This window comes from Triturus cristatus, chromosome 6 (assembly GCF_964204655.1).
Source record: "Triturus cristatus chromosome 6, aTriCri1.1, whole genome shotgun sequence".
Taxonomy (NCBI): Eukaryota; Metazoa; Chordata; class Amphibia; order Caudata; family Salamandridae; genus Triturus; species Triturus cristatus.
The window spans coordinates 427,227,468-427,242,313 of NC_140589.1; the positions used below are offsets into that span (position 1 = coordinate 427,227,468).

Genomic DNA, 14,846 nt, shown 5'->3' on the forward strand with positions numbered 1-14,846 from the left:
AGCCGAGGTCCCCCACATCTCCCCACGAGGAGAATCTGTCGCCAGCGACGAACCCCTACCTTCCGACCCCGCACAGATCGCAGAGTTAGGCGATCTGCCCGAGTTGGCCCAGTGGCGCCACGAGGGGGGCCCCTCCCGAGAGGAGTTCTGCCAGGAGCAAGCTACCTGTCCTTCTCTGGTCGGACCCCGGCAGCAAGCAGAGGCCCAAGCCGCGGGCGACCAATCTGGAACACACCGGTTATATTGGGAAAATGACCTTTTGTACAGCGATCAGAAGTCGGTGGAGCTAGGATCAGCCCGGGTGCTGGTGGTACCCCTACGCTTCCGAGATTTCCTCCTGGGCTTGGCCCACGATGTCCCCCTCGCAGGCCACTTGGGTCAAGACAAAACCTACAGTCGCCTAGTGACTCACTTCTACTGGCCTAAAATGAAAGCAGATGTAGAAACCCACTGCAAGTCCTGTCCTACGTGCCAGGCTAGTGGGAAAAGTGGAGGAAAGCGCAAGGCTCCCCTCCAACCCTTCCCTGTCATCAGTACCCCTTTTGAACAGGTCGGGATCGACATCGTGGGGCCCCTGGACCCCCCAACCTCACAAGGTCACCGCTTCATCCTCGTCCTAGTGGACCATGCCACCCGATACCCTGAGGCCATCCCCCTACGCACCATCACAGCCCCCGTGGTGGGCCGGGCATTGATGGGGATCTTTTCCCGTGTGGGTTTTCCCCGCGAAGTCGTGAGCGATCGCGGGACGAACTTTATCTCCAAATACATGACGTCCCTGTGGCAACAATGTGGAGTGTCCTATAAGTTCACCACCCCGTACCATCCCCAAGGAAATGGCCTAGTAGAGCGGTTTAACCGGACTCTGAAGGGGATGATCGCGGGCCTGGAAGAGCCCCTCCGGCGCAAGTGGGACGTCCTGCTCCCCTGCCTTTTGTTCGCCTACCGGGAAGTTCCCCAGAAATCCTTGGGGTTCAGCCCGTTTGAGTTACTCTACGGGCATCCCGTCCGGGGGCCCCTCAGCCTGGTCAAGGAAGGGTGGGAGGCGGCGCCCCGAGACCCCCCCCGAGATGTGTTCCGATACGTTCTGACCCTCCGAAACCAGACTAGGAAGTTTCGAGAACTGGCCGAGGCCAACCTGGAGGCGAGCCAGGAAGAAATGAGGTGCTGGTACGACCAGAATGCCACTCTGGTCGAGTTCCAGCCGGGCCAGCAGGTATGGGTCATGGCCCCAGTGAAACCTTGCGCGCTTCAGGATAAATTGACTGGGCCCTTCAAGGTCGTTGAGCGGAAGAGCCAGGTCAGGTACTTGGTGGACGTCCAGTCACCTCGGGACCCCCTTCGGGTCCTTCACGTGAACCGCCTCAAGCCTCACTTTGTGCGGACGGAGCTGAGTCTACTACTGGCCACTGATGACGGGGCCGAAGAGGAGTCAGATCCCCTCCCTGATCTCCTGTGTACCAAGGAGAAGGATGGCTCCGTGGAAGGAGTGAACCTCTCTCCATCCCTCACTTCACAGCAACGCGAGGACTGGCGCCAGCTCTTAGGGCAGTTCCCCGACTTATTCTCTCTTGTCTCCCAAGTCACCGACTGGTGTGTCCATGACGTGGACACTGGAGACAGCCCGCCGGTGAAGCACCGAGCCTACCGAGTCCCTGATCGAGTCCGGTCCTGCATTCAGGCCGAGGTCTCGAAGATGTTGACCTTGGGGGTGATCGAACCCTCAGACAGCCCCTGGGCCAGCCCCGTGGTACTGGTCCCGAAAGCAGCTGCCCCCGGTGTCGCCCCAGAACTCTGATTCTGTGTGGACTACCGGGGACTCAATGAAGTCACCCGAGCTGACGCTCACCCTAATCCCGGAGCAGACGAGCTAATTGACCGTCTCGGGTCTGCTCATTTCCTCAGCACATTCGATCTAACCTGCGGGTACTGGCAAATTGCGCTCACAGAAGGAGCCAAGGAGCGGTCCGCCTTCTCCACCCCGGATGGGCACTATCGCTTTTGCGTGATGCCCTTCAGGATGAAAAATGCCCCGGCCACCTTCCAGCGACTGGTAAATAGAGTCCCGGCCGGGCTGGAAAAGTGCAGCGCCGCATATCTAGACGATATCGCGGTTTTCAGTTCCGAATGGAGTGAGCACCTCCAGCACCTCCGGAGGGTGCTAACGGCCCTGCGCCAGGCAGGCCTCACAGTAAAAGCCAGCAAGTGTCAGATTGGACAAGGTTCGGTGGTCTACCTAGGGCACCGGGTCGGAAGCGGGCAGGTCGCCCCTCTGCAGCCTAAGATCGACGCCATCCTAGGCTGGGAACCACCCACTACCCAAATGGAGGTCCGAGCCTTTCTGGGCCTCACCGGCTACTACCGGAGATTCATCCGGGGGTACGGCAGCCTTGTCGGTCCCCTCACGGAACTCGCGTCCAAGAAACAGCCCAAGAAAGTGCAGTGGACCTCTGCCTGCCAGAAGGCGTTCGATGCCCTTAAAGCGGTCATGTGTACTGCCCCCGTGCTCCAGGCCCCCGACTACTCCAAGGAGTTTGTGGTACAAACTGATGCCTCCGAGCATGGCATTGGGGCAGTCCTGTCACAGGTGAATGACCAAGGCCTAGACCAGCCCGTAGCCTTCCTCAGCCGAAGCCTGTTACCCAGAGAACAGAAATGGAGCACCATTGAGCGCGAGGCATTCGCCGTAGTCTGGGCCCTCAAGAAATTACGACCCTATCTGTTCGGCACCCATTTCAAAGTCCAAACCAACCATCGCCCCTTGCGATGGCTCATGCAGATGCGAGGAGAAAACCCCAAACTACTGTGGTGGTCAATATCCCTCCAGGGGATGGATTTCACCGTAGAGCATCGCCCTGGTACTGACCACGCCAACGCTGACAGCCTCTCCCGGTTCTTCTGCCTCAGCGAAGAGAACCCCCAAGAGGATGGGTAGTTCTCTCCGGCTTTCAGCTGGGGGGGACGCGTGTTAGACCCGGCCTTGTGGCGTGGCCATCCCTGACCCCTAGCCACCCACCCTGACCCGTGCACCTCATTCCGCCCCCGAGTACAGGGCCTAGCCGGTCCTTCCTGCCAGAACCCACACACACCCGACCCGGACTTCCCGGTCCGTGCCCTCTATCTTCCCAGCACCACAGGGCCCGCGTGCCCACTTCATGCACCTACGATGGCCGCCCGGCTCCAGCGCAACCCAGGCCTAGAGGCGCCGCCCCGGCTGAAGGACATCGCGCTCCCACGGTGTGAGAGAGGGAGGAGCAGTTTCCATCGCACCTCCGACCTCCCCTTGGGAGATGGGTTTCGATCGGCCCTCCGGCCTCCCTGAGGGCTGGCTCCATGCCTGCTGCGTGTCTGGGACTCCTCCCGACCCGGCCCTGAAAGGATCAAAGGACGACATGGCAGGAAACTCCAACAAGCGACCCCCAGGTGCTAAGACCCCTGCCTACACAGACTCCGGACATCAAAGAGGAGTTGACCTATAACAAGGGGTGCACTGGGACTATCTGGCAGATTCGACTCTGGAACGACGAGAGCCCTGCTGATGTGGTCGCGGCTCCCTTGCAACCTTGGAACACCTGAGCCCTGCTGAGTGACTCGCGGCTCCCCTGAAGATCGTAAGACCTCCGACCTTGTGCTTGAGCCCTGCTGAGTGACTCGCGGCTCCCCTGAAGATCGTAAGACCTCCGACCTTGTGCTTGAGCCCTGCTGAGTGACTCGCGGCTCCCCTGAAGATCGTAAGACCTCCGACCTTGTGCTTGAGCCCTGCTGAGTGACTCGCGGCTCCCCTGAAGATCGTAAGACCTCCGACCTTGTGCTTGAGCCCTGCTGAGTGACTCGCGGCTCCTGAAGACTCCCTCGGTCTGGCTGGGCCCCAATGACCACAGCGTATCCCCCATCTCGAGGATTGTGAGCTGTGCGCTGGATACGTCCCTGCATTGATCCGGATCCCCAAAGACTGTCCCGCTACCCCCTATCCCTACCGAGACTCTTTGAGCCCGTGCTCTATTTGTAAATATCCACCTTGTTGATCATAGAGATCCTACAAAGCTGATTAGATAAAGATCTGTTCCCAAGAACATACAGTGTGGTGTCCCTTTGTCGTGTGGTGCAGTGTGTACAATCCTAGACACGAGACTCTTCCCCTGAGGAGTCTCCCGCCAGTGCCCGGCTACGATACCCCGAGGGTAGGTCTCAGGGGGCTCAGGTACCCTCCCTGTCTCCCCTGAGGTCGCCTTCTAACAGTTATACTGTGAATAAAAAGTTTGTGCCCCACACAGTTTTGTGCTGCACTGCTGCCAGGAGCCCAAACTGAGTACTCGACTGAGAATTCCGATAAATCTCATCCTGCAAACTGAATAGACCGGACAATCCAGCTAGAATTGATAATTTGTTCCTGATATAAAAGTAAAAAGGGACAGCAACAATACTAGAGTCACAGTTTAATTTCCTTTGAAAAGAGAGGTGCTCTATAAATAAACACGATGAACAAGAACTAACAGCATTCAGAAAACTGTAAGTGTTCCTTGATCTAAAAATAGTTTAACTCCCTAAATGTCTGCTCTGAATGTCGGAATAGAAACAACCTTCCTGCCCCAAAAATTAAATATGTTGTATTAGCTAGATTGGTGTTGAGAGTACTGTATGCTTATGAACTATGCACAACACTTTGAATGAGCTTAGTTGTGATTGACTCCCAAATTCCTATTCTGTCTCGGAGTGACTGGAAATAGTCAGCCCTAGAGTTGTCCGCTTCATTTACCATAGCTTCTTGAGGGAGGAGTTCTGGCCTTATCCATTTTGCTTAATAAATCTGGGAAGAATAGTGTTTAAATTATGTGTCTGATGTACAATTGTGCAGTCTTGAGCAGCACATAGGCATGGCCAGTATCAGTTTGAAGAAACACTTCAAAGGTGTCTAGAAGCCAAAACATCATGAACAAAGATAATGTTAAACTATGGAAAGCTTCTTTGGTTGTATGTGTACAGGATGTCACCTCAACTTTTTCTAAAATGTGCAAGTATTTTTCTCTATTCTACAGGTTTTAGAAGCACACTGCAAAGCTTTCCTTGTTGGCGATCAGCTCAGTTGGGCTGATGTTCACCTGCTCGAAGCTATTCTAATGGTCGAGGAAATCAATGCCACTATACTTTCAGAATTTCCAAACCTTCAGGTAATTATAAGAAACAATTTATTTATCCTAAATATTTTGAGGATGGGGGAGGACTAGAGTGCCCGGCTACAAGATAGCCACATCAATGTGAAGCTCCTTGTGCTGGGCTAAATGATCCTGTTGCATACTTCTACTGCAGACGGTATCACGCTATAAAATTACCTGCATTGATTTTACCGGTGGCGTACAGAACCTGACATCAAACCGGAGCTCCATGCAGCTCACTGAGTCATTGCGCATCCTATTGGTGCTCCTCGCCGGCCTGTCAGTGCGCGAGGAGCGGTAGGTCCACATTGGCCTATGTTGCGGCAATGCTGTGCTTTGCCATCACCTGTAGTCGGAGAGAGTGTGGCAGCCCAGGAGGTGCGCTGTGGCCATGCCAGACTGTGATAAGGCCTGGAGGTGGGGTAACCTCCAATACCTCCTTGCTGATGGATGACCGGGGCGTCCCAGGGGATCCCCGGAAGACTGCGAGGCCTGCCGTCGAGGCTCCTAGCTTGCCTACGTGCCCGGCCGGCCCACCCAGTCGCGAGGAGTGATAGACCTGCATGGGCCTCAGCCACAGCAGCGCTGGGTGATTGATGATGGAGCTGAAGACGGTGAGGTGAGCAGCACGATACTTGGGCTCATGCCACATGGTGCGCAAAGCTGTCTTGGTGGGCAGGGCCACTACAGAAATAATTTTATGCCATCAACACTGCACTAAATTCACATTTGCTCCCTTGACTGGCATGGCGTCCCCCCCTTCTAATGGTAAATGCAGAGACAACATTAGATAGGTCTTCAGACGACTGATTTATGCTGGCCCAATCCGACGTGATGAGTGTGTACACTGGCGTCATCAGTGACTGCAGGAGCCGAGCCAAGTGACCTGACAGGTGAGGTGACGCTTGAGTTTGCACTGGGGGCTTGGTTTCATCGGCTACTGTGGGAGCTGATGTGGAAAAGACTGGCTATTGCATGGGTCCACTGGACCCGTTGCTAACTCGATGTTAGTCCCAATAAGGTCATTGGGGCACTCACCGGAGCCTGCATAATGGTGAGGTGATCCGCATTGCCTCTCTGACGGCGACACTGGTGGCAACGTCCGATGTAGGCTGGTGTGCCGCATTGGCCTGACATTTAGGTGCCGATTCCGATCCTGTAAAACCCGGGTACAAATGGTCGTACGGAGCGTTTTCTCCGTCCGACTCGTACCCGGAAAAAACACCTTACAAACTCGCAAGTACGATTCGCACAGAAATACCATTTCCGTACGAGTCGTACAAAAGACAGACAGACAAAAAAATACATACAAATCTGATTCTGGACGGCGCATACGCGATGTCCGGACGGAGTCAGGCAGCGTTTTACGGACCAGCAAGTACGATTCATGCCTACGTCACTCCGCACGTAGCATTTTTTACGGGAGCCAAAAACTGCCGGGAAATTGAGGACGACGCGAACAAGGAGCACCGGTACGCGACGGACAGCGATGGACCCCAACCTACGTGTCATCCCGGCCCTCATAGCCTACGACCTCGTGTTCAGAAACCAACGCAGACGCTGCAGAAGGTCAGAATAACCCCCAGGGGCAAAGGGGGGGGTGCAAGGGGCATGAAACATAACCCACACCCCACAAATAGCTAATATATCCTGCACATTAATTACCTCCATGGTGTGGTCCCTTCGGGGGGCGTGTCCACCAATCCCACGTCCCGCCACAACGGAAGTGGACGTGGACGTGTACCCGTCACCACCACAATGGTGGTACGGGACGTACCCACGCCCCTCAGAGCGTGGGTACGGTCCGTACCACCATTGCAGTGGTGATGTGGGGGAACGCGTGTACGGACCGTACCCAGGCCCCCAGAGCGTGGGTACGGTCCGTAAACGCGTACCCCTACATCACCACTACAATGGTGGTACGGACCGTACCCACGCCCCCGAGAGCGTGGGTACGGGCCGTACCACGCGTACCCCCATGTCATCGCCACAATGGTGGCACGGCCCGTACCCACGCTCCCCAGAGTGTGGGTACGGGCCGTACCATGCGTACCCCTACGTCACTGCCACAATGGTGGTACGGTCCGTACCCACGCTCCCCAGAGCGTGGGTACGGGCCGTACCATGCGTACCCCTACGTCACTGCCACAATGGTGATACGGCCCGTACCCATGCTCTGGGGGGGCGTGGGTACGGGCCGTACCACGCGTACCCCTACGTCACCGCCACAATGGTGGTACGGCCCGTACCCACGCTCTGGGGGGCGTGGGTACAGGCTGTACCACCATTGCAGTGGTGATGTAGGGGTACACGTGGTACGGCCCGTACCTACGCCCCCAGAGCGTGGGTACGGGCCATACCCCTATTGTGGCAGTGACGTAGGGGTACGCGTGGTACGGCCCGTACCCACACCCCCCAGAGCGTGGGTACGGGCCGTACCACGTGTACCCCTACGTCACCGCCACAATGGTGGTACGGCCCGTACCCAAGCCCCCCAGAGCGTGGGTACGGGCCGTACCACGCGTACCCCCACGTCATCGCCACAATGGTGGCACGGCCCGTACCCACGCTCCCCAGAGTGTGGGTACGGGCCGTACCATGCGTACCCCTACGTCACCGCCACAATGGTGGTACGACCCGTACCCACGCTCTGGGGGCGTGGGTACGGGCTGTACCACGCGTACCCCTACGTCACCGCCACAATGGTGGTACGGCCCGTACCCACGCCCCCCAGAGCGTGGGTACGGGCCGTACCACGTGTACCCCTACGTCACCGCCACAATGGTGGTACGGCCCGTACCCACGCCCCCCCAGAGCGTGGGTACGGGCTGTACCATGCGTACCCCTACGTCACTGCCACAATGGTGATACGGCCCGTACCCATGCTCTGGGGGGGCGTGGGTACGGGCCGTACCACGCGTACCCCTACGTCACCGCCACAATGGTGGTACGGCCCATACCCACGCTCTGGGGGGCGTGGGTACAGGCTGTACCACCATTGCAGTGGTGATGTAGGGGTACACGTGGTACGGCCCGTACCTACGCCCCCAGAGCGTGGGTACGGGCCATACCCCTATTGTGGCAGTGACGTAGGGGTACGCGTGGTACGGCCCGTACCCACACCCCCCAGAGCGTGGGTACGGGCCGTACCACGTGTACCCCTACGTCACCGCCACAATGGTGGTACGGCCCGTACCCAAGCCCCCCAGAGCGTGGGTACGGGCCGTACCACGCGTACCCCCACGTCATCGCCACAATGGTGGCACGGCCCGTACCCACGCTCCCCAGAGTGTGGGTACGGGCCGTACCATGCGTACCCCTACGTCACCGCCACAATGGTGGTACGACCCGTACCCACGCTCTGGGGGGCGTGGGTACGGGCTGTACCACGCGTACCCCTACGTCACCGCCACAATGGTGGTACGGCCCGTACCCACGCCCCCCAGAGCGTGGGTACGGGCCGTACCACGTGTACCTCTACGTCACCGCCACAATGGTGGTACGGCCCGTACCCACGCCCCCCCAGAGCGTGGGTACGGGCTGTACCACGCGTACCCCTACGTCACCGCCACAATGGTGGTACGGCCCGTACCCACGCCCCCCAGAGCGTGGGTACGGGCCGTACCACGCATGTCCCTACGTCACCGCCACAATGGTGGTACGGCCCGTACCCACGCTCTGGGGGGCGTGGGTACGGGCTGTACCACGCGTACCCCTACAGCCCCATTACATGATGGATACAAGGCGTACACACGCCACGGATGTAGGTGTACGGCTTGGTGCAGCATATCAGCTGTAAATTGGGGGTGGTGTATGCCCAGGACAGCAGTTTACCACAGCAAGGGCGCAAGTGGGTGGGTGGGTGGGTGCAGAGGAATACCAGCAGTGGACAGGGACATGTGAGGGGTGGGTGCCCATCACTCCCAGCAGTGGACAGAGACATGGGGGTGGGTGCAGAGGACTCCCAGCAGTGGACAGAGACATGGGGGTGGGTGCAGAGGACTTCCAGCAGTGGACAGAGACATGGGGGTCGGTGCAGAGGAATACCAGCAGTGGACAGAGACATGGGGGTGGGTGCAGAGGACTCCCAGCAGTGGACAGAGACATGGGGGTGGGTGCATATCAACTCCAGCAGTGGGCAGAGACATGGGGGCGGGTGCAGAGGACTCCCAGCAGTGAACAGAGACATGGGGGTGGGTGCATATCAACTCCAGCAGTGGACAGAGACATGGGGGCGGGTGCAGAGGACTCCCAGCAGTGGACAGAGACATGGGGGTGGGTGCAGAGGACTCCCAGCAGTGGACAGAGACATGGGGGTGGGTGCATATCAACTCCAGCAGTGGACAGAGACATGGGGGCGGGTGCAGAGGACTCCCAGCAGTGGACAGAGACATGGGGGTGGGTGCAGAGGACTCCCAGCAGTGGACAGAGACATGGGGGTGGGTGCAGAGGACTCCCAGCAGTGGACAGAGACATGGGGGTGGGTGCATATCAACTCCAGCAGTGGACAGAGACATGGGGGTGGGTGCAGAGGAATACCAGCAGTGGACAGACATCTATGAGTGGGTGCAGAGGACTCCCAGCAGTGGACAGAGACATGGGGGTGGGTGCATATCAACTCCAGCAGTGGACAGAGACATGGGGTGGGTGCAGAGGAATACCAGCAGTGGACAGGCATATATGAGTGGGTGCAGAGGACTCCCATCAGTGGATAGAGACATGGGGGTGGGTGCAGAGGAATACCAGCAGTGGACAGACATATATGAGTGGGTGCAGAGGATTCCCAGCAGTGGACAGAGACATGGGGGTGGGTGCAGAGGACTCCCAGCAGTGGACAGAGACATGGGGGTGGGTGCAGAGGACTCCCAGTAGTGGACAGAGACATGGGGGTGGGTGCAGAGGACTCCCAGCAGTGGACAGACATATATGAGTGGGTGCAGAGGACTCCCAGCAGTGGACAGAGACATGGGGGGGTGTACATCATTATCAGATGACCACAGCTCCATGGGTGTATGTAAGTATCCCTAACTTTGGACAATGATGATAGTGCCATAACAACACATCACTGACAGCAGTGTCCCACTCCCAGGAGGATGGATGTCTTTCCCCCACTGCATGACACACCACATGTGGGTGTGAGGACAAACAGAGACATGGGGGTGGGTGCATATCAACTCCAGCAGTGGACAGAGACATGGGGGCGGGTGCAGAGGACTCCCAGCAATGGACAGAGACATGGGGGTGGGTGCAGAGGACTCCCAGCAGTGGACAGAGACATGGGGGTGGGTGCAGAGGACTCCCAGCAGTGGACAGAGACATGGGGGTGGGTGCATATCAACTCCAGCAGTGGACAGAGACATGGGGGTGGGTGCAGAGGAATACCAGCAGTGGACAGACATCTATGAGTGGGTGCAGAGGACTCCCAGCAGTGGACAGAGACATGGGGGTGGGTGCATATCAACTCCAGCAGTGGACAGAGACATGGGGTGGGTGCAGAGGAATACCAGCAGTGGACAGGCATATATGAGTGGGTGCAGAGGACTCCCATCAGTGGACAGAGACATGGGGGTGGGTGCAGAGGAATACCAGCAGTGGACAGACATATATGAGTGGGTGCAGAGGATTCCCAGCAGTGGACAGAGACATGGGGGTGGGTGCAGAGGACTCCCAGCAGTGGACAGAGACATGGGGGTGGGTGCAGAGGACTCCCAGTAGTGGACAGAGACATGGGGGTGGGTGCAGAGGACTCCCAGCAGTGGACAGACATATATGAGTGGGTGCAGAGGACTCCCAGCAGTGGACAGAGACATGGGGGGGTGTACATCATTATCAGATGACCACAGCTCCATGGGTGTATGTAAGTATCCCTAACTTTGGACAATGATGATAGTGCCATAACAACACATCACTGACAGCAGTGTCCCACTCCCAGGAGGATGGATGTCTTTCCCCCACTGCATGACACACCACATGTGGGTGTGAGGACAAACAGAGACATGGGGGTGGGTGCATATCAACTCCAGCAGTGGACAGAGACATGGGGGCGGGTGCAGAGGACTCCCAGCAGTGGACAGAGACATTGGGGTGGGTGCAAAGGACTCCCAGCAGTGGACAGAGACATGGGGGTGGGTGCATATCAACTCCAGCAGTGGACAGAGACATGGGGGCGGGTGCAGAGGACTCCCAGCAGTGGACAGAGACATGGGGGTGGGTGCAGAGGACTCCCAGCAATGGACAGAGACATGGGGTGGGTGCAGAGGACTCCCAGCAGTGGACAGAGACATGGGGGTGGGTGCAGAGGAATACCAGCAGTGGACAGACATCTATGAGTGGGTGCAGAGGACTCCCAGCAGTGGACAGAGACATGGGGGTGGGTGCATATCAACTCCAGCAGTGGACAGAGACATGGGGGTGGGTGCAGAGGAATACCAGCAGTGGACAGACATATATGAGTGGGTGCAGAGGACTCCCATCAGTGGACAGAGACATGGGGGTGGGTGCAGAGGAATACCAGCAGTGGACAGACATATATGAGTGGGTGCAGAGGACTCCCAGCAGTGGACAGAGACATGGGGGTGGGTGCAGAGGACTCCCAGCAGTGGACAGAGACATGGGGGTGGGTGCAGAGGACTCCCAGTAGTGGACAGAGACATGGGGGTGGGTGCAGAGGACTCCCAGCAGTGGACAGACATATATGAGTGGGTGCAGAGGACTCCCAGCAGTGGACAGAGACATGGGGGGGTGTACATCATTATCAGATGACCACAGCTCCATGGGTGTATGTACGTATCCCTAACTTTGGACAATGATGATAGTGCCATAACAACACATCACTGACAGCAGTGTCCCACTCCGAGGAGGATGGATGTCTTTCCCCCACTGCATGACACACCACATGTGGGTGTGAGGACAAATAACACATGCATACCGACCCCTGGCAGATGCAGCCCAATACAAACACTGAGATCATGCCACAAGACTGTATAGTCATGTCACTGCCTAATAAACTAAGAGAGCCAAAGAGAACACACACTGCCACGCACATCCCAGGACTGATAGGAATGTGCAGGTGGTGGGCCAGCCACCAAGATGTTGTCTGTCATGGAAGGAATAGGGTGGAGTTCCCACAGATACAATGCCCACAATTGTGAGTCAGGTGTTCAAATACCCAGCAAAACAAGTACCATATGTTTACTAGGCTGGGATTACACACATGCATTGTGCGGAAAAAGGACAATTCATCCATGAAGGCATGGCAAAATACTCCATACACAAGTACAGTGAGTACCAAGGATGGCACAGACAATGCAGCCGGAGACATTGCTGAGCAGGCATGGTCAGAGTTGAAGGGATCCATCACCAACAAAGTAAATGTAGACACAGGGCAACACAAAAATTGTGCAACCCTCTGCAGGGGAGATGTCAGGTGCCACAGAGGAAGGAACACTCCTAGGGACAATGTCTCCAAACTCAAAGAGCAGACACGACCAAAGATTCTTTGCAGAGACCTTGTGAGGGCACGCAGATACCAGGTTCCACCCCATGAGATGCAGACTACGACATGTCCATGAAACATAACACATTCCCACAACCCCAACTCCTGGAGCCTCAGCATCAACATCAATACATGAAATGCAAGACTTTCAAAACGGAAACAAAATGCTTTATTCAGCCTGAAAAAATAAGATGTAGTAAAGAACACTATGTACAAAGGCCAATGGCCAGTCCAGATAAAAAGTCCTTGGGGGGGACACATGGCCACGCGTCTCCCCTAGCTTGCCTGCACATACTAAACCTCTGGTTCAGCGACTGGGGGGGGGGCATCATGTGGGGAAGGACCAGGCACCGCAGGGACAGGAGGGGGAAGGGTAAGTGTGGTGGGTGCAGGTACGGATGACTCCACCACAGGGGGTGGGGCAGCGCCAAAGGTGGAGGTGAGCTCGGCGCTGCACACTTCTGCCAGTTCCTCAAGCGTCTCCCCTGCACCCGGAGAAACAACAGGCCCCAAGGAGGGGGGGGTCAGAGGGATGGATTGCAGCGCTACTCGGGGAGGTGGTGGACAGGCTGGGGGACTTAACTCTCCTACCCGTGGAGTGCCTTGACCGTTTCCGGCCAGGTGAACTAGTGGGCTGAGGCCCAGCCCAGCAAAGTAGGCCTCCATCTCCGAATCTGGGGCAGGGAAGCCAAGGGGAGTGACATCGGAGGGACTGGGGAGTGAGTCATGTGGACGAGGACTGTGGCTGCGTGCCTGCCTGTTTGCCCCAGACCCAGTGGGTGTGCCTGCTTCCCCCTGAGTGTGCGTGTCAGGAGGTGTGTGCTTGCCCTTACGTGGTGGTGTGCTGCTTGTGTCTGGTGGGGTGCGTGTGTGTGGATGTCTTGGTGTGTTTGGGACAGGCATGGGTGTGGGACTTGTGGATGGGGCAGGGGTAGGGGGGGGACGCAGCGCTGCAGGTGACTCACTACTGCCGTCAGTGACGAGTCCAGGGACCTCAGCAACAACCGTTGGTCAGACATCGCTGATGACATGCCATCCATGTACGACACCATCTGAGTCAGCAGTCTGGTGTAGCCATGGAGGACAGTCAGGATCGATGTCTGCCCAACTTGCAACTGCTGCTGAATTTCCACAGACTCGGCAGTGAGGGCAGCAGGGGGGACAGGAGCAGGGGGTGCGGTGCCTGGCACGAAGGAGACACGGCGTAGCTCAGCACGGACAGAAGGGACCCGAGCAAGTGGGAGGGCGGTGATGGGAATGGAGGGGGCGGCGAGAGATGTACTGCTGCTTTCAGCTGTGGGAGCAGCCTCCGCCCCCTCTGGGAGCTCAGCCTCGGACCCGTCTGCCTCGTAGTCAGTGTTGGTACTGGGCAGGTCCTCCGCCTCACTCCCCTCGCCCTCCATGCCACTAGATTCCACGACTCCTCAGCAGTGGTGGCACCACTGCTCGATCCCTCCTCCAGGTCCGTGCTGGTGTCTCCCTCGGTGTCCTCCTGATGCTGTGGGCAAGGTGAAGAGACAGGAAAAAATCAGTCACCTGTATACATCTGACACATGAGTCCAAACAAAATAGGCAACAGTGCATATCAGGAAAGGCATCATGAGTAACATCTAGGATACTCCCCACATATGTAAGCCCTGCACTCCCCAGTTGGTTGACCCACCTTGCCACTTGGAAACAATGAAAATTAGGACACAACAGCAAATAACTTGAAATCACAACATCATGAGAAGCATGGGCCCGATTCACAGAACTAACTTAAGACAAAATCCTTAAACTTACTTCCATTTTGGTATTCACAGAAGGCACTTACTCATTTCGGTATTCACAGAAGTTAGGAGTCCTAACTTTAGGACTCCTAAATGCCTTCTGTGAATACCGAAAGTCTTAAAATTAGGATTTTTCTCAGTTTAGTAGTAGTATAGTTAGGACTCCTAACTTTAGGACTCCTAAATGCCTTCTGTGAATACCGAAAGTCTTAAAATTAGGATTTTTCTCAATTTAGTAGTCCTAAATCTAAACTTAGGACTACTAAATTGAGAAAAATTCTAATTTTAAGACTTTCGGTATTCACAGAAGGCATTTAGGAGTCCTAAAGTTAGGAGTCCTAACTATACTACTACTAAACTGAGAAAAATCCTAATTTTAAGGCTTTCGGTATTCACAGAAGGCATTTAGGAGTCCTAAAGTTAGGAGTC

General features: G+C 56.5%; 1 protein-coding gene across 1 annotated transcript in view; it reads left to right on the top strand.

Annotated features, from left to right (window-relative positions):
* LOC146817252 (glutathione S-transferase A4-like) overlaps positions 1-14,846 on the top strand; it is a 300,640-nt gene that overhangs the window by 202,817 nt on the left and 82,977 nt on the right. The window contains exon 6 of the mRNA XM_085610840.1: positions 5,037-5,168. Coding sequence (XP_085466966.1) covers positions 5,037-5,168 — 132 coding nt within the window. The remainder of the gene's footprint in view (positions 1-5,036; positions 5,169-14,846) is intronic.